Here is a 19,269-nt window from a genome sequence, read left to right on the forward strand (position 1 = left end):
GAGTGGGAAGAGAAGAGTTACAAGAACCAGAACCCTGGAAAACCATATGAGGCCGTGAGTACAGTGGTTAGGAGCTCAGACTGTAGACTGATTGTTTCAAGTGCTACATCCTCCCCTTACCAGTTGTGTGACTTGGGCAAGTTACCTACTCTCTTCAGGCACCTGCTTCCTTATCTGTAAAATGGTGATGATGATAATACTCCCTCTACAGTGAAAACAAGTTGAACAAATGATTGAAAATATAGGAGAATAATGAACTATCAAAAAGAGTAAGAAAACAATCCAATTTACAATTGCTCAAAAAGAATAAAATAACCTAGGAATAAATTTACCCAAGAAGGTGAAAGACCTATAAACTGAAAACTATAAGACACTGATGAAAGAAATTGAAGAAGACACAAATAAATGGAAGGATCTGTGTTCATGGATTGGAAGAATCAACATTGTTAAAATGTCCATACTACCCAAAGCAATCTACAGACTTAGTGCAATTTCTCTCAAAATTCCAATGGCATTTTTCACAAAAATAGAACAAACAATCCTAATATTTTTTTACGGAAACAAAAAAGACCCCAAATAGCCAAAGCAGTCTTGAGAAAGAAGAACAAAGCTGGAGGCATCACACTCCCTGATTTCAGATTATACTACCAGAGCTAAAGTAATCAAACCAGTATGGTATTGGCATAAAAAGAGACACATAGATCATTGGAAAAGAATAAAGAGTCCAGAAATAAACATACACATATATGGTCAATTACTTTACAACAAAGGAGCCAAGAATATAAATGGGGAAAGGACATTTAATAAATGGTGTTGGGAAAACTGGACAGCCACATGCAAAAGAATGAAATTGGATCACTATCTTACATCATACCCCCAAATTAACTCAAAATGGATTAAAGACTTGAATGTAAGACTTGAAACCATAAAATTCCAAGAAAACGTAGGTGGTAAGCTCCTTTACATTGGTCTTGGTGATTTTTTGAATTTGACATCAAAAGCAAAGGCAGTAAAAGCAAAAATAAACAAGTGGGACTGTATCAAGCTTCTGCACATCAAAGTAAAGCATCAACAAATTGAGAAGGCAACCTACTGAATAGGAGAAAATATTTGCAAATTATATATCTGATAAGAGGTTAAATCCAAAATAGATAAGGAACAGATGCAACTCAATAGCAAAAAAAATCTGATTAAAAAATGGGCAGAAGCAGCCGCATAGCCCAGGGAGATCAGCTCTGTGCTTTGTGACCACCTAGAGGGCTGGGATAGGGAGGGTGGTAGGGAGACGTAAGAGGGAGGAGATATGGGGGTATATGTATATTATAGCTGATTCACTTTGTTATAAAGCAGAAACTAACACACCATTGTAAAGCAATTATACTCCAATAAAGATGTTAAATAAATAAATAAAGCACCTCTTGGACACTTAAACAAATAAATAAATAATGGGCAGAGAATCTGAATAGACAGTTTTCTAAAGAAGACATACAGATGGCCAACAGGCACATGAAAAGATGCTCAACGTCACTAATTGTCAGGAAAATGCAAATCAAAACCACAATGGGATATCATCTCACACCTGGTAGAATGGCTGTTCTCAAAAAGATAAGAGGTAACACATCTTGGCAAGGATTTGGAAGAAAGGGAACCCTCATGTACTTTTGGTGGGAATGTAAATTGGTGCAGCCACTATGGAAAACAGTATGGAGACTCCTCAAAAAAACTTTAAAAATAGAACTACCGTATGATCCAGCAATTCCTCTTCTGGGTATTTATCTGAAGAAAACAGAAACACTTAACTCAAAAAGATATATGCACACCCATGTTAATTGCATTATTTTTTTTTACAACAGCCAAGATATGGAAACAAACTAAATGTTCATTGATGGATGAATGGTTAAAGAAGATGTGATATATGTATATATATATATATATATATATATATATGTAATAGAATACTAAGCCATAAAAAATGAAATATTGACATTTACAGCAGCATGAATGGACCTTGAAGGCATTATACTAAGTGAAATAAGTCAGAGAAAGACAGATACCATGTGATCTCACTTATATGTGGAATCTAAAAAACAAAATAAAATAAAAATAAAAAACAAGCTGAGAGATACAGAGAACAGATTGGGGGTTGCCTGGAGGTGAGGGTAGGGAAGGTGAGAGAAATGGGTGAAAGGAGTCAAAAGGTCAAAACTTCCAGTCATAAAATAAGTAATTCATGGGGATGTAATATACAGCATGGCAACTGTAGTTAATAATACTGTATTGCATGCTTGAAAGTTGCGAAAAGTAGGTCTTAAAAGTTCTCCTCACAAGAAAAAAATTCTAACTATGTATGGTGAGGGATGTTGACTTATTATGGTGATCATTTTGCAATAAATATAAATATGGAATCATTATGTTGTACCCTAAAACTAATATAATGTTGTATGTCAATTATACCTTAATAAAATAGTGTTAGCAAGTTTAAAAAAAGAAAAGAGAGGTAAAGAATAAATACATTTCCCAAAGTTGTTCTATGGGGAAAATTGAAGCCAGTGACTTCAATTACTTATCCAAGGAAATTAGATATTGAATTCTTCTACTGAATTAAATGATGCCTGAAAAGTGAAATTTAAAGTTGTTTTTTACATGGCTATTATTTAAGAGCTTGAGGTTTCATATTATTTAAATTTTTATTATTTAAGCTAACTTCATTTTATCTGATTTGTACTAGGACAATCATTTAGAAACAAAGATGATTAATGCTGGTTTACGATATGGATATGAATATCTGGGTAATTCTCCTAGGCTGGTTATTACTCCACTCACTGACAGGTGTTACAGGTAAACTCATTAATTTAAAGATCTAATTGGAACAACTTTCACTCACTCCTAAATTACTCAATTTTTTAAGCACCAAGTGTATCCTCTGTTATCTTTGCCTAGACCCTTAATTCTTGTCTTAACATGACCTTCAATTTCTTTCTTTGCTGGCGTCTTCCTCTCAGCTCTAGAACTCTAAGTATTATCAGGCGTTTCTGTTATTTTTTTACTTTGTTCATTTCTCCTTTCTTGAAACTTCTGACTCTTCCTTTCGGATCATTTGAGACATCCTTCTTCCTTCTCCAAGGAATTTTCTAGAATTCTGTTTTCATGTATTGTTTTGTTTCATGCGTCATGGTTTCCTGAATGCCCTCCTCCATTCTTAGGCTTTAACAGCCTACATTCTGAAGATCCCCAAACCTGTATCGCCAGCCAAGGTCTCTCTCCTGTTAAGTTTCTCCACACACATGCCTGCTGGATATCTCCATCAGATATCTCATAGGTATTTACATGTACATTGTTTTTTATTGTCCTTCTGAATAATAAAAGACCTTTATGTTTAATGCCAAGGTCCCATCTGCCATACTCCAAATTATTGCCAAATACTAAATTAAACTTTGTTTTTTTCATTTTCTCAACTGTAAGTAGTTTATTGACGAAACCAGTCTCAGGATGCAAGCAGAAAGCAATTTTGTTCTTTTTTATCACCATTCTTTTAAACTTGCTCTATCAAATATTTTTCCCATTTCTGGGTGAAATCTAAGGTAGATTCCTACTCTTTCTGGCACCTTTAATATGTTAATGAATAGTGTTATTATTTTCAGGTACTAAAAGTCCATTTAGGTCTAAAATGAAAATTACTATTTTTCAGCCAGTTTAAAACATCCCTTCCCTTCCAGCTCGAGCTTGACTCAAGCTCATGGCCTGCATTTGGGAAGGTAAATGTGGTCAGTCTTTTGTCATTTTTGTCCCTGTCCTTTGCATTCATCCCTCAATAGCTCATCTTTTAGCTCCTCTAGTGTTGGGGGTTGATGGAGGAGAGGAGAAGGAAAGGGAGAGTTAGGTTTATAGGTGACAGGTGTCTTGGGTGACAAATATCTCTTGGCTGTTTAGTGCCTTCCTTGATGGCACAAGTCTAGATGTACCAGATCTCCCAGGGGATGTTTATGTGGGTTCTTTGGGAGTCTGCAGTCACCTGCTTCTCCCACCTGCAGAAAATGCCTTCTCTGGCTGGCTGCTGGTGACTTTTGCTTCAGCCTCTGCTGAGGTCCACCACACACTGACCCTCTTTCTGGGGTCTCCTCTGATTCTACATGGGCCTCCTGCACAGGGTCCCATTCAGCTTGACTCAAATCTGGTTCCCTTCCAGTGGGATCTAGATCTGGCCAGATGATACACACATTTGTTTTGCCATCAGTAAGAGTGGATCTTTCTTACCGTCCCTGTTTTCTCCTACTCTGCCATCAGGAGAAGCTGCAGGCATTCTCTTGACTTTAAATATTTTAAAGCTCTCAGCTTGGGGTTTTAGTCAAAATTCTAACACAGAACGACCTGTGTTTATATACCGTTACACATTTTTTTACAACTAATATTTATGTAGGTTTACCAAAACTTTTATCAGTGTCTTTACTTGCCATTGCTTCTTTCTTTGTCTGATTTCTGGTTTAATTTTTCTCCTTACTAGGCAATAGCTTTCAGTAATTGTTCAAGTGAGGCTCTGCAAGTAGTGAGCTATACCAGTGTTTATCTAAAATTGCCTCTTTCTCTTCTTCTTCTTCTCTTTTTTTTTTTTTTAGTCTTCACTAGATTATTAAATGATAGATTAGCTAGGTATAAAACTGTAGATGAACAGTAATTTTCCTTCAGCTCTCCAAAGATATTCTACTGGCATTCATCGCTCCTGCTGAGTATTCTGTTATTCTAATTATTATTCCTTTATAGGTAATTTTCTCCATTGTAGTTTCTAAGGTTTTCTCTTTATTGTTGATGTTCACTGGATGTTACTAGATGTGCATGAGTTTTTATTTATCCTACTTGGGACTTTTTCAATTAATATCTTTAACTCTGGCAAATTCTTAGCCATTGTTTTTTGAATTTTGCCTTTTCCCCATTCTCTTCCTTCTTTCTTCTATGTCTTTAACTTTTCTTATAGTTGACCTCTCTCCCTGGGTGATTTCCTCATATTTATCTTCTAGTGCATAATTCTGTTTCTTTAGGTTTTCTCTGCTATTTATTCTGTTTACTGAGTTTTCAAAAGTTCAGTGATTGTATTTTTCATTGCTAGATTCCATGTTGCCTCTCTTATGAGATTGGCTTCTGCTTTTCCCCACAATTTTATGATGTGTATTGCTTTTTTTTTGGAGGTACGTGGGCCTCTCACTGTTGTGGCCTCTACCGTTGCGGAGCATAGGCTCCGGACGCGCAGGCTCAGCGGCCATGGCTCACGGGCCTAGCCACTCTGCAGCATGTGGGATCTTCCTGGACCGGGGCACGAACATTGGCAGGTGGACTCTCAACCACTGCGCCACCAGGGAAGGCCAATGTGTATTGCTTTTTATTTAAAATCTTATTTTAAAAAAATTGCTAGGATACCAAAGAAGGCAGAGTGCCATATGTGCAGTAACCCTCCCAGACGATTGTCCAACTGCCTTTGTCACTGCAAGTCTGATTCTTAATTCTGATCTCTCTTTCCAGTTTTAGCTGTGAGCTAAATTTAGTAGGGGTTGTTTCCCCGTGTAGTCTTACATTTTCTCAGCTGTGGAGGTGTCCATGTGGAGCAGTTTTACATTTATCTCTGTGGAGGGCTCTAGGGTTTTCAGAACAAAATTTTAATGTTAATTTCTCATTTTGGGTTCATGGCCCATCAGTAATGGGAACTGGATCCCACCCTCCGTGAAATGTAGGTTTCTCGTTGGGCACTGTATGAAGGGTAAGCTTCCTGTCTCTTCCTTAGTTGACTCTTCTTTGTCTCTTGAGTAGGTTGCTGGAGTAATTTTAGTTCCCATTTACACACAAGGCAGCCTTTCAAGTCTTCTAGCTTTAAATAGTGAATCCATTCCAGCTCCTCAGCTTGCTCAGTTCTAAGGATTTATTTTCTATGTGGGTATAAATACACTTGTGTTTATATGCAAATTCCAAACCAATGTGCACCTCTACAGCTCTAGCACCTAATTACTTTTCCAGCTATGCATTCCCTCTTCATTGATAATTTCCTTTTCATTCGTTCAAAAATGGCTATATATTTCAAAGGTTGTTATATTTTTCTTTTATGTAGCATTTCCATATGCTTGCAGTAGGGGGACTGGGTGACTCAGGGTCAGCTGAATTCTCCGTATTGACCAGAAGTCAGCACTGAATTTCAAAAGTGAATTTGTTCTGCTTTTGTCATATATACAGCTATTCAGAAGTAAAACATAATAACAGAAAAAAGTAGTGCCCAAAGATTTTCATAGACTAGTAGGAAGGAAGGAATTATTGATGGGAAAGTGGAAAATTTGGCTCTCAGCTTAAATTTTTCCTCTTTTCAGAATGTATATAAAAATCACATTATTCAACAAATATCGTTTATTATATTTCAGAACCTTATTTGGAGCCCTTCATCTGCACCTTGGAGGAGCACCTGAGGGGCCAGCTGGAACTGGAAAGACTGAAACTACAAAAGATTTAGCCAAAGCTGTAGCCAAACAATGTGTTGTTTTCAACTGTTCTGATGGGTTGGATTATCTGGCTTTAGGAAAATTCTTTAAGGTTTGAGTTGACTCGTCATTTGCGATATGATAACTTCTCAGAAAGGCTGTTCATAATGAAACATAATTTGATGAAAGTAAAAGATTTACTGTAGTTTAAGCAAAGTTAAAGTTAAAGTATTATCTCAGTAATTCTCGAGAGAAGTAGGGTTATATCAAAAGCTTATTTGAGAAGGAGCTCTACCTCCAGTCCTTGCTATAATGGGTCAGTATTACTGATAGAAATGAATGAGTGGTGTCCCTCCAGTATACTGGACAGCTAGAAGTTTGAGAACCACTGCATCATGTAGAAATTGTGGTATCTAAAGACTTCTTTGTCCAGTAGATCTTGGTATTAACAAGTTAATATTAACAAGTTCATTAATCATTAACAAGTTCAGTGGTTTACTTTTATAGACACATTCTGATTAATCTTTTTGGTGAACCTGAAATCTTTCTTTTGTTTTTTTGTTAATCTTTTTGGTGAACTTGAAATCCTTCTTTTGTTTTTTTTTTATTCTGAGTCAGATTCCCACTCTTATAAGTCTGTAAGATTGCAAAAAGGGGAGTTAAAAGTATAAAGTCCCTAAGTTCATCAGTGTAACCTATGAACATCTGGTCATTTTAGTGCTTTGTTGCTACAGCCTGTTATTCCTTAAAATATTAGGTGGTACAGTTGAACACAAAATTATCCGTGTGGGATTATGGGCTCTACTTATTTGTTTATTTGATTTCTATTTTTCTATACTTTTCAAAGTACATTTTAAAGATTCTGTAATCCTTTTCAAAAGTATCTCCAGAAAAAGCTAACATTAAAAAAAAAAATACACAAACTAACAAAAAGGAATATAACAACCCTACCCCATACAGTAAACTATTCCTCCCTGAAGTATGGCCTAGTCATTTTATAATAGATTTGGAGCATAAAAAGTCTCTACATTTGTGATGCTGAAACAATTAGAATAAAATAAAAGAAAATATTATAATGAATAACATATGAAGAAAACATTTGAGTGACCAGTAACTATTTTAATCATCCTCTATCATGATATACAACCTTGCTGTAATGATTAAAGAAATAAACAGCAAATCTAAAAGATTCTATGTGTAGTTTGAATAGCCACTATATTCCTAAATGTTTAAAGAAAAGTCTGGTATGTGCTAAGTTTTCAAATCTATATAATGATATTCTTAATTCTTTGATATAGATTCATATACTTATAATATTAAATTTGATTATTGCTAAGTATTGATCATATGGACACTTTGTGTTAGGATCATGCTGAATAATGGGGGTACAAAATAAAAAAGACATAGGTCTTACTATTAAGAACCTCACAATCTGTATAACTGTTTGAACATGTGACTTCATAAGCATTCTGTTCTGTGATTTCTAATCCTTTTATTTTATCGTGTATTAGATTTCTAAGTCATAGAGTCTTCTCTAAATAATGAAAATGTACTACTCTTTGATTGCATGCCATTCATGTTTAATCCAGTGTGTTTCAATAGATTGAACTGTACACAAATCCAAGATCAGCCGCTATTAGATGTATGGCATTGTACTAATTATTGATACTTAACATCTTATGTGATATAGCCTTAGTTTCCTTGCATAAAAGATATATACAAAGTGCCGTGCATCATGCCTGGCATATACTAGGTACTCAGTGAAACACACATACATACATATGCAATCTATAGAATGTACATTCAATGCATATTTTTGCATTGATTTTTTAAAGTTAGTCCACATTTGGACTCAGCTACTCAAGCTTGATTTTCCAGTTTTTCCTTATGACCAAATGGCACATACTTATGAGGTATCTGTGAGTTAGAACTGCAAGCTAGTGCCTCAAACGGTGTTAGTTGGTCATTAAGGTGCTCAGGCCGGAGAGTAGTCTCATTGGCAACAGAAGTCATCTTATTTAAAGGATTATTACAATCCATTCTATGGAGTCCATAAGGAAAAAGCAAATAAAATCAGTTTGTAAATAAAAAGCAAGAAAGGCTATGAAATTATAGATATACATCTAAATGGCAAAAGATATACACACAAAGTAAAAAAAAAAAATCAATTGGAAAATTTTCCAGTTGATTGAACTCTTTGTTCATGCAGAATAATGAATTGGTAATAAAAGAATAAGCCGTCTTTAAAGCTTTAAAGATAAGGGTGAATAAGCAATTTCCTTGATAGGATATTAAATCCGCGAAAAGATGAGGTGAAAATAACAAATTTCAATGTAATATTCAATCAGATAAAATTGAAAATTTTCATTGATCTTTTCTCCCAGGGACTGTTATCTTGTGGAGCCTGGGCTTGCTTTGATGAGTTTAACAGAATTGATTTGGAAGTACTGTCTGTGGTTGCTCAACAAATTCTTACTCTCCAAAGAGGTAATGGACTAGTTTATCTCTGCATTGTGTGAAAACAGTAGAAATATAGGAGGTAATGAATGGCACCAGTCCCATTTATATGTGGAATTGCTAAGTCATTTCATTCTTGATTACTCACAGGTATTAATGCAGGTGTGGATTTACTAGTGTTTGAAGGAACTGAACTAAAACTTGACCCCACGTGCGCTGTCTTTATAACAATGAACCCTGGATATGCTGGGCGATCAGAACTTCCGGATAATCTGAAGGTACAGAAAAGGCAATTATATCATCGATTTCCTTTCTGTGATTAACACAGTTAATATATAAAAAGAAAGCACATGCTGTTCTTGAATTTTATGTAAAATTTTTGCTTTTAGATGTTACATTTTAGACAACTGTTTTAGAAAATAATTTTAAAGCTTTGAGTACTTTTAAAAAATAGCTATGCAATTTCCAAAACTTCTATTTTAAAATTCGTGGTAATTATACAAATTAGAAGACATAGGAAATATTGAGAAAGGTACCCATTCTACTGCTTACTATACTGTATTCCTCAATTTTAAATGCTGAAATCAGAAAATTGTGAATTCTGAGGTTTTTTTCAAGTTAATATTATAATATGAGCATTTTCCTATCTTTATGAACATAATTCAAACTGTAAATAAATTTATTGAACTGTGCTTACTGTTTGACATTTAGTTTTCCTTCATTATAGATAATATTGCAATGAGCAATTTTTACTTAAGGCTTTTCTCTATTTTAAGATACTTCCTTAGGAGAGTCATAAGACCAAGAGCTGTGTTGCTAAATTGCCTTCCAACAGAGGTTGAAACAATTTATATCCTATATCAATTCTCAATTCTCCTTAATACCCAGCAGTAGTTTTTTGTAAGAACAAAACAGTTTGCTAATTGAATAGACTAGAATCTTCATTTAAAAAACAAACTTCTTTAATTATTCGTGAAATATGACATTTTCCCCATATCTTTGTTAGACATTCTATATCCTTTTCTGGTGAATTGCATGTTTATGGCTAGCACATAGAGAGAAAATGTTGAAGAATAATGCAGTGATAATTGCGGATCCAAAACCAAGTCTTCTGACTCTAAATCCTGCATTCCTTCCACTATCCACATTTTTAGAACGACAGCTTCTCAGACTAGTTGAGGTACTTTTCCATCGAAAACACTTTTGATTGGACTCACTGCTGCCAAGTATTTTTGTGGTATTTTTATTCCATACACTTTTATATGTTAGACGTGATGTTTTAGTACTTTGCCTTTGTGAAGGATGGTGTGATTTAAAAATAGAAACTGGTAAATCCTCCTTCATCAAAGAAGCATTTTGCAACTTTTTATTGGGATACACATTTGGAAAGCTCTTTTTGTAGCAGTACTTTTATTCACTCATGTTTTCCTTTTATTCAGTAGGATCAATCTGAATACATAAATATTTGTAAAGGCAAACATCTGTGAGTAGCTAATCATAAAAAGCTGGGACCAGTATTAGTTGAGTCTGTTAATGCCCCATGCAGACTTTTCCATGTTTTATTTATTGTGAGTGTTGAAACAGTGTCAAAATATTCACCTTGGGGTTCTTGGGGTATTTTCCTTCTATTTTAGGCCAAAAACTGCTCTCAAATTCTGATAGCTTTTTGTTGTTTTCGTTGTTCCTTTTGTGCAGTCTTCTTGGTTAGAGCTGCTATAGAATATCTGTTTTCAAGTACATATGGAAATACCTAACAATTTTGAAAAAAATGTCTTAGTCTGAAATGAAAGAGAGATAGATAGATAGATAGATATACTATTTTTTAAAAGCCTGCTGAGGCCCAGAGAGTATTATCATCAGTCTTCAGAGTCATCCTCGACGCTTCTCTCTTCTTCACGCAGTGATTCAGCCGGTTACCAAAACCAGCAAAATCCTATTTCGTAAGTCTTATTACGCCTGCTGCTCCCGTCCAGCCCCACGGCCACGCCTTGCTCCCAGCCCTCTTCAGTCTTCTCTTGTGTGTCTTATTGCAGCAGCTCACCTGTCACCAAGAGTCCCTACTGAAATTCATTATAATGAATTCCCCATTGTAATGCTACCTGTGTTGTCAGAAGAAATCTAATCATATAATTTCCAGACTTAAAAAACCACCAGGCTCCTTTTGCCCACAGGAAAAAAAATTCAAATTTCTTGGCCTGATCTGCAAGAGCTTTGGCATTAGACCCAGTTGCGTCTGTACCACCAGCTCCCTGCACCTCCCTGTCACACAGGCCTCACTAGCCTCTGAAGGTCCCATGCCTTTGCACATGCTGTTTACCCTCTCTTGAGTGCTCTGCTGAGCCACCACTGTCCTGCCTGACAAATTCATACTCATCCTCTAAGCTAGCAGTCAGCCACCGAACATACATACAGTTCAGATAAGACCATCTGGGTCCAGCCCCTGGAGCTGGCAGAGGTTTACAGCTGCATCTTTCTATCCTGCACGTGTCCATGGGTTCTACAGGGACTCCTGTTAGGTCTCTCCGCTTGGAACTCCTGAGACTTTGAGTGATGGAATCTGTTTCTCTAGTTGTCATTCCCTCCACTCTGCGTGGATCGCTGATGGATGATTCCATGTAGATTTTGCTGTTGGAGAGCTCTCACTTTGCCAGAGGGAATCTTGGGGAGGACTTAAAATGGCCCCAACTTCGCTCTCTCTCTCCCTTATCGTGTATATCTCATGCATCTTCTGTCCCAACAGACTGTGGGAGTGAAGGCCACTGTGATCTTGCTGCCCCAGGCTACTTTTGCTTTCTCAGGCATGAGTCAGGCACCAATCTATATTCCCCCCCAACAGGGTGATACCCATCAAACTCTTACTGAACTTGGGAGTGAGGAGGGGGGCTTATGCAGACTCACAGCATAAGGAAACCTCCCTTCGATGGAAGTCTTTTTACAAATCCTCCCTCCTTCCTTATTCTCTCAAATGCTTTATGATCTACAAGTAAATGGGAAGGTTCAAGAATTGTGTGTATTTCCTTTGTAAATTATTGGGCAGATCATGCATACTTCGGTAACTGCTATGTATCATGTCATGAAGAAAGACTCAAGTTTTGACATCTTGTACATCTAGGTAAAACCTGCATAGTAGAGCAATTTCTTAAACACATCTCCACTTTAGAGAAGCTGTATTTAATATTAAAACTATTCTGAAGAATCAGTAATCATTTCAGAATAGTTAAATGTTAGAAGCAATGGTAAAATAGACTTACCCTATTTTTTAAATTGAAGTATAGCTGATTTACAATGTTGTGTTACTTTCTGATGTATAGCAGAGTGATTCCATTTATATATATGTATATGTATGTGTGTATTTATATATCTTTTTCATATTCTTTTTCATTATGGTTTATTACAGGATATTGAATATAGTTCCCTGTGCTATACAGTAGGGCCTTGTTGTTTATCTATTTTATATATAGTAGTTTGTATCTACTAATCCCAAAGTCCTAATTTATCCCTCTTCTCTCCCCCACCCATTTCCCCTTTGGTAAATGTAAGTTTGTTTTCTATGTCTGTAAGTCTGTTTCTGTTTTGTAGATAGGTTCATTTGTGTCATATTTTAGATTCCACATATAAGTTATATCATGATATTTTTCTTTCTCTTTCTGACCTACTTCACTGAGTGTGATAATCTCTAGGTCCATACATGTTGTTGCAGATGGCATTATTTCATTCTTTTTTATGGCCGAGTAATATTCCATTGCGTATATGCATATATACCACATCTTCTTAAACCAGTCATCTGTTGATGGGCACTTGAGTAGTTTCCATGTCTTGGCTATTGTAAATAGTGCTGCTGTGAACATTGGAGTGCATGTATCTTCTTGAATTAGAACTTCTGGGTTTTTTTCCCAGATAAATGCCCAGGAATGGAAATGCTAGATGATATGATAAATCTCTTTTTAGTTTTTTGAGGAACCTCCATACTGTTTTCCATAGTGGCTGTACCAATTTACATTCCCACCAACAGTGCAGGAGGGTTCCCTTTTCTCCACACCCTCTCCAGCATTTATTATTTGTAGACTTTTTAATGATGACCATTCCGACTGGTGTGAGGGGGTACCTCATTGTAGTTTTGATTTGCATTTCTCTAATAATTAGCGAAGTTAAGCATCTTTTCAGGTGTCTGATGGCCATATGTATGTCTTCTTTGGAGAAATGTTTAAGTCTTCTGCTGATTTTTTGATTGGGTGGTTTGCTTTTTTTGTTATTGAGTTGTATGAGCTGTTTGTATATTTTGGAAGTTAAGCCCTCGTTGGTTGCACTGTTTGCAAATATTTTCTCCCATTCTGACGGTTGTCTTTTCGTCTTGTTTATGGTTTCCTTTGCTGTACAAAAGCTTATAAGTTTGCTTATTCCTATTTGTTTATTTTTGCCTTTGTTTCTATCGCCTTGGAGACTGACCTAAGAAAATGCTGCTATGATTTATGTCCGAGAACGTTTTGCCTATGTTTTCTTCTAGGAGTTTTGTGGTGTCCTGTCTTATATTAAAGTTTTTAAGCCATTTTGAGGGTTTTGTGTGTGTGTGTGTGTGTGTAGGATTTGAAGGCACTGTTATAATGTCATTGATTTACACGTGACTGTCCAACTTTTCCAATACACTTGCTAAAGAGACTGTCTTTTCTCCATTGTATATTCTTGCCTCCTTTGTCAAAGATTGACTGTAGGTGTGTGGGTTTATTTCTAGGCTCTCTGTTCTGTTCCATTGATTCCTATGTCTGTTTTTGTGTTGATACCATGCTATTTGATTACTGTAGCTTTGTAGTATTGTCTGAAGGCTGGGAGGGTTATGCCTCCAGCTTTGTTCTTTTTTGCTCAGGATTGCTTTGGCAATTCTGGGTCTTTTATGGTTCCATATAAATTTTAGGATTATTTGTTTTAGTTCAGTGAAAAATGTCATGGGTAATTTGATAGAGATCACATTAAATCTGTAGGTTGCTTTGGGTAGTATGGAGAATAGGCGTATTCTAGATCTTCTGATGTCACAAAGTCAGTAACATGATCCATAGCTTTCCACAGAGTAAGTAGCATGAAACACCCTATTAGTACAGAGAAAAAAAATGAACTAGATCCTGAATCCTCCATTTCACTCAACTAATACTTAGCTAATTCCTGAAGAGGTCGCATTTATGAAATCTATTTCCAATCCTTAAAGGAAGAAATGGTAAGAAGTTATTGCTTGAGATTTTGTTGTTGATGTTGTTCCAAAATTTAGTCCTTTGGAAGCATACTCTAGAAAGTGTATGTAATTCCTTATGTACCACCCTTCTTCGTCCACTCTATAGGACAGAAGCAATAAAATAACTATTCTCAGTCATTTATTTCTGCTGAGGTAAACATGGAGGGTAATACTCACATTGATTACATGTACTGGAATTTATTCAAACCCTGGCAGGTTACCTGGATCTATACCCTCCCATTTTTTTTTTTTTTTTACACTCAAGAAAGTATGCCATTGGTTAAACCAGAATCCAAATTAATTTTTTAAAGCACTAAATTACCCTTAAACCTACTGCTATTACTGAAAAATTATTTCTGACAGATCCCAAACCGTATCATATCAGTATTTCACACACTCTGTTTGAGAATCAATGAATGAGAATGTCTACCACCATAACAGTTTAGGCCTAAAAAAATATTTTGATGAGGATGCTTTTCTCTGTGATAAGTAAGAATCCATGATAACTCCTTGAAACTTCTGTACCGTACTTTATTTTTTGTTCTCTTGGCCACTGATATGTCTGTTTCATTGTGTTCCACAACCACTTTGCTAATAGTGCTAAGAGAATGTGAATAGGAATTTGTAAAGTACCTGGTGTGTCAGAGACCTGACACACAGACCTGGATGTTGATCCCAAGCTAGTAGCAATTTGTACTATTGTAGAAAGATTGTATCACCCTAACCTAGCCATTGACCAGCTAACTCATTTGTTAATTCATTCATTCTCTATTTTATTCATTAAAAAAAAGTTGTTGAGAACCTACCCTTTAAAAGAGGTACCATGTGTATAGTAATTCTCTTGCAGCCTTTTTTCCCAGGTAGGTAGTGGTTTAGAGCACTTGCTTAAGCTTCTCTGTTACAAATTATTTGCTCATGCTATATACTTTTAACATTTTATTCTTGCCTTTCTTGAATGGTAACCTTATTGATAAAATAGCAGTACTAAGGCCTCTAGCTAGTAATTAATGTAACACATTGGAAGGATCTTGCTTGATGTAAATCTTTTATTCTCAACTTTAGTGTCATAACAGCTCACTTAAGTAAAATGTCCTCATTCTCTATCTGCCTTGTGTTTTCGGTAATTCAGCTAATTCCCAGCAGGTATTTATAAACTGCCTGAACTGTCTGCATTATAGTAAATTGTCATTTACTATAATTATTATTCACTATCTGAATATGATTATCATTTTTCTAGAGCACTGTTGCTCTCCTGCTTTAGTACAAGAAAGCCATGTTTTCATATATGAGCTATTGAAGCAAATCCTGACACATACTAACATTTTAAACTTAAATTTTCTTATTTATTCTTTTAAAATCTATTCAGTTTTCTATTTACTTTCGATCACAAAACATTTATTTGTCCCACAATATTTAAAATACTATGAGGAAAAAATTATCTTTAGAATTTGGAAAACTGATTTGTCTCTAGTAATAATTATCCAGGACTTATTTTCAGTTTCTTCCCTTTATTATGCTTGGTGAAAGACTGACATGGTGACTGCAGACTCAAAAATGTTAAAAAAAAAATCTCAAATTACACCATTTATGTAACATAGTCTTGTTATTAGGGGTTACCTGATGAGACCCAAATCATTTAATTAATTAGATGCCAGAGAGCTTCACTTGAAGCCCAGTCTCCCAACACCAGGCACTTTTTCACCAGCCCAGATGAGAACCCCGGCTCTTGGACATCCCAGCATAGTCTGCTTTTTCCCTATAGCATGTTACTTCCCACAAAAAATAGAACGTAATGGATACTTAACACTTAAGTAAATTAATAATTCACCAAAGGTCTAGGTATGATAGAAATTGGAAGCATTCTCAAAGCATAATTTAAGGAAACATATTTATATAAAAAGTTAATGATCTAGTTATTATATACAATAACAAGAAGTCACATTTTAAAGTGTTTTTATCTATATGATCTGGCTACTGTAACTTAATATTATTGCAGAAAAGCTATAACACTGTAACATGCTATGAAGGAAAGAGTAGGCTTATCTCCATGATGGTCTTTTTCAAAAAGCACCTTTTCTCCCCTCCCATAGGCACTCTTTCGGACAGTAGCAATGATGGTGCCTGATTATGCCATGATTGCCGAAATAGTCCTGTACTCCTGTGGCTTTGTCACAGCTCGGCCACTGTCGGTAAAGATTGTGGCTACATATCGCCTGTGTTCAGAGCAGTTGTCATCACAACATCACTATGACTATGGAATGAGAGCCGTGAAGTCAGTGCTCACCGCAGCTGGGAATCTAAAGGTAAAAAACTCAAGTGGCTTCTTACTCATTCATTTCCTGTTTATAAATCTCAGGACCATGTGTCTTCACAAGAGTTACACTAACTGGTTAGTTTCATCAACTGAAAAAAAGTTCAGTTATCGTACTAACATAATTAATTATTTGCACACGTGAAAAAGGACATTTTATGATTTGTAAAACCTTAGACGTGTGATCAGTGATTTGAGTTCCATTCCACAATTTTAACTGTATGAAACTAGGTTCTACTAAGGAGTAAAATTCCTTGCTGCTGAGAAATACTTTGAAAGCATTTATATATTGAATAGCTTTAAAGGAAATAATCTATGTATAATTAATAAATATATACAGAAGCCCCTAGACATTGTTACTTAATATAATTACACAGTTGCAGCCAACTGTAGACTAGCAGTAATAGATTGGCAATATAATGTTTGCATTTTAAGATGGTATAAATCATAACTATATTGATAAAAAGTCAAAATGTTTGAAGACTTGGGTAATTTTTCATTGAAAGTCTTTTGTAGAAACATAAAATATAACTGTACATTTGTTCTTTATCAAAGTAAGCAAGATAGGCTATAATTAACAGCAAAATGCAAACTGTGGCTTTGGAGCTTATAAAATTTTCATGTTCATGACTGCAGAAGAAAAAGATTTTGAAATATATCTTGTGTGATTAAAAACAATGGCATGCATTTTAATCTTCTATGATAATGTTACCAAGAATTCTGATATATAGTGGTGATATTCTGTTTCACATTAGCTTAACATGACTTCAAGTCATTGTGTTTTTTTTGTAATAAACAAATGCAACTAGAAGCAACAATTTGTATTAACCTGGCATGTCATGATTACATTGTGGTCAGATAATGGGAAAGAAAATGCATTGTCCTAGTATATGTCATCACTGACATCTTGACTATGGAATTGAGCTATTAAAGTTATGCAGCAAATGAATCCTATCATTCTTTGTCAAAAGCTAATTGAAAATTGTTGAATGTGTTGGCTTGAATATTTTGAAGTTTGTTTCTATTATATCAAAAAGCAATTTAAACATTTGCTTTAAGATGATAGCCTCTCAGATAACAAAAGAGACTTCTGACACTTCATAATTTACATGTGGTTAGGTTGATCCAAAGTCCATATGAATAGGACTAGCTTTGGCTTTGGAGGCCCTGGAAATTTAGAGACAGCTAACCTTGATTGCCAGGCATCACTGACTTTGTAAGGTTAAAGCCAGTTAAGTAGGAGCATGGGATTTATTAGAAAGATTCTAGAGAAAAAGAAGAGGATTCTGGAAAACTAAATGCATGATGGTAGGAGAAGCTTTGGAGTAAGATGTTGAATAAAGTATAGAAGCTGGGAGAAATATTTCTGAGTTCAGATTTTTTTGTGAATTATTGAACCATCTTATGGACATGAGCAACAAGTTGAGGGTTCAACCAGATTTTTTAGTAAACTCTGGGTTTACCCCAGATTTTTTAGAATTTAACATAAATTTTCTGAAGCACCTTCTACTTAAGTGACTTAGTGTATTAACGAGCCCTCTCCACTCTGCCTGGGGATCACACTCAAGCGCGCTGGTACTAAGCGTGCAGCCAGCAGGCAGCGTGCTGCTCTGCCCTCCCACCTTCTATCAGATGAACTGTTCCTCACCCAGAGTCAGGTGGCTTGTTCCCAAAACTCCCTGAAGCCAGTCGGACATGTTACTGTCGTTATGTCATTTAATTAATTGTCAATGAAATTGATGGTATATGAGCATGAAAAGAAGAGTTTTGTTTTTATGAAAAGTAAGTTCATTGTTTAAGAAAGACTCAGTAAAGATGAAATGCTAAAAAAAATGACTTTGAATTAGGTATGGATAAGAAAAGTGAATAAAACTGGGAAAAAACCTTAAAAATTTTAAGGATGCTACACTTAGATTGTCTCCCAAGTATCTCTGAAGAGCATGATCATCTTTAAAACACAAAACCAAAACACAACAAAACTGGACAGAGCAGATGATTCATTATTGATGCGTTTTTTTCCAACAAGAAAAATGGTCCAAAACTCTACCCTCAGAGAAAAGGTCTTGGCACCAAAATATGGGCAGAGTGAGTGAATGTTTATATGTTTTAAATGTAAGTGCATCTTTTAAAAATGATTGCCCATCTTTAATGATTATTTTCACTTTACCAACCCACTGCTGGTCTTGAATGCATAGGACAAGCAAGCTCTTACCCAATATAGAGGCAACGGCAGCTCCCAAACTATATGGAATTCATGGCCAATAGCTTTTTACCCAGGGCATCTGTGAAAAAGTAGTCAGTTCAACTTAGGTTTTCATTATAAACTGGTAGAAAATTCACCAAGTATAATCATCAGTTTCTAAAATTAGTAACAGTCCAATTAAATGAAAATAAGTAAGAACAACACTTTTGCATGGGCTTAAGTTGCCTCTGGGGCCTGGTGTTCGTGTGTGTGTCTGAACATGTAGGGGGTGCAGTTAATAGCTGCAGATATCATTATGAGCATATTTTCTTTCAGCTGAAATATCCAAATGAAAATGAAGAAATTCTTCTGCTTAGATCTATTATTGATGTAAATCTACCAAAATTTTTATCCCATGATTTACCACTCTTTGAGGTAAGAACATTTTATTATTACAATGTATCAAAACTCTTCTAGTAATGTATTTATCAAGCGTCCATGGTTGCAACTCCCTGTGAGAAACTTCCACTACAGAAAACGATGATATGGCAAAGAAAAACATAGATCATTCTGTTTTATTTGAAGTGTGTTAGCTAGCTTTGTTGTTTTGGATAACTTTTTACTCTTTTTTTTTTTTTTTTTTTTT

General features: G+C 35.5%; 1 protein-coding gene across 1 annotated transcript in view; it reads left to right on the forward strand.

Annotated features, from left to right (window-relative positions):
* Positions 1-19,269, forward strand: part of DNAH7 (dynein axonemal heavy chain 7) — a 245,609-nt gene that overhangs the window by 90,301 nt on the left and 136,039 nt on the right. Inside the window, exons 24-29 of the mRNA XM_029225556.1 lie at positions 2,729-2,838; positions 6,396-6,564; positions 8,837-8,939; positions 9,060-9,187; positions 16,221-16,433; positions 18,960-19,058. Of these exons, the coding sequence (XP_029081389.1) occupies positions 2,729-2,838; positions 6,396-6,564; positions 8,837-8,939; positions 9,060-9,187; positions 16,221-16,433; positions 18,960-19,058 (822 nt within the window). The remainder of the gene's footprint in view (positions 1-2,728; positions 2,839-6,395; positions 6,565-8,836; positions 8,940-9,059; positions 9,188-16,220; positions 16,434-18,959; positions 19,059-19,269) is intronic.

Source organism: Monodon monoceros, unplaced genomic scaffold, assembly GCF_005190385.1.
Source record: "Monodon monoceros isolate NGI ecotype Baffin Bay Population unplaced genomic scaffold, NGI_Narwhal_1 Super_Scaffold_16, whole genome shotgun sequence".
NCBI classification, from domain to species: Eukaryota; Metazoa; Chordata; class Mammalia; order Artiodactyla; family Monodontidae; genus Monodon; species Monodon monoceros.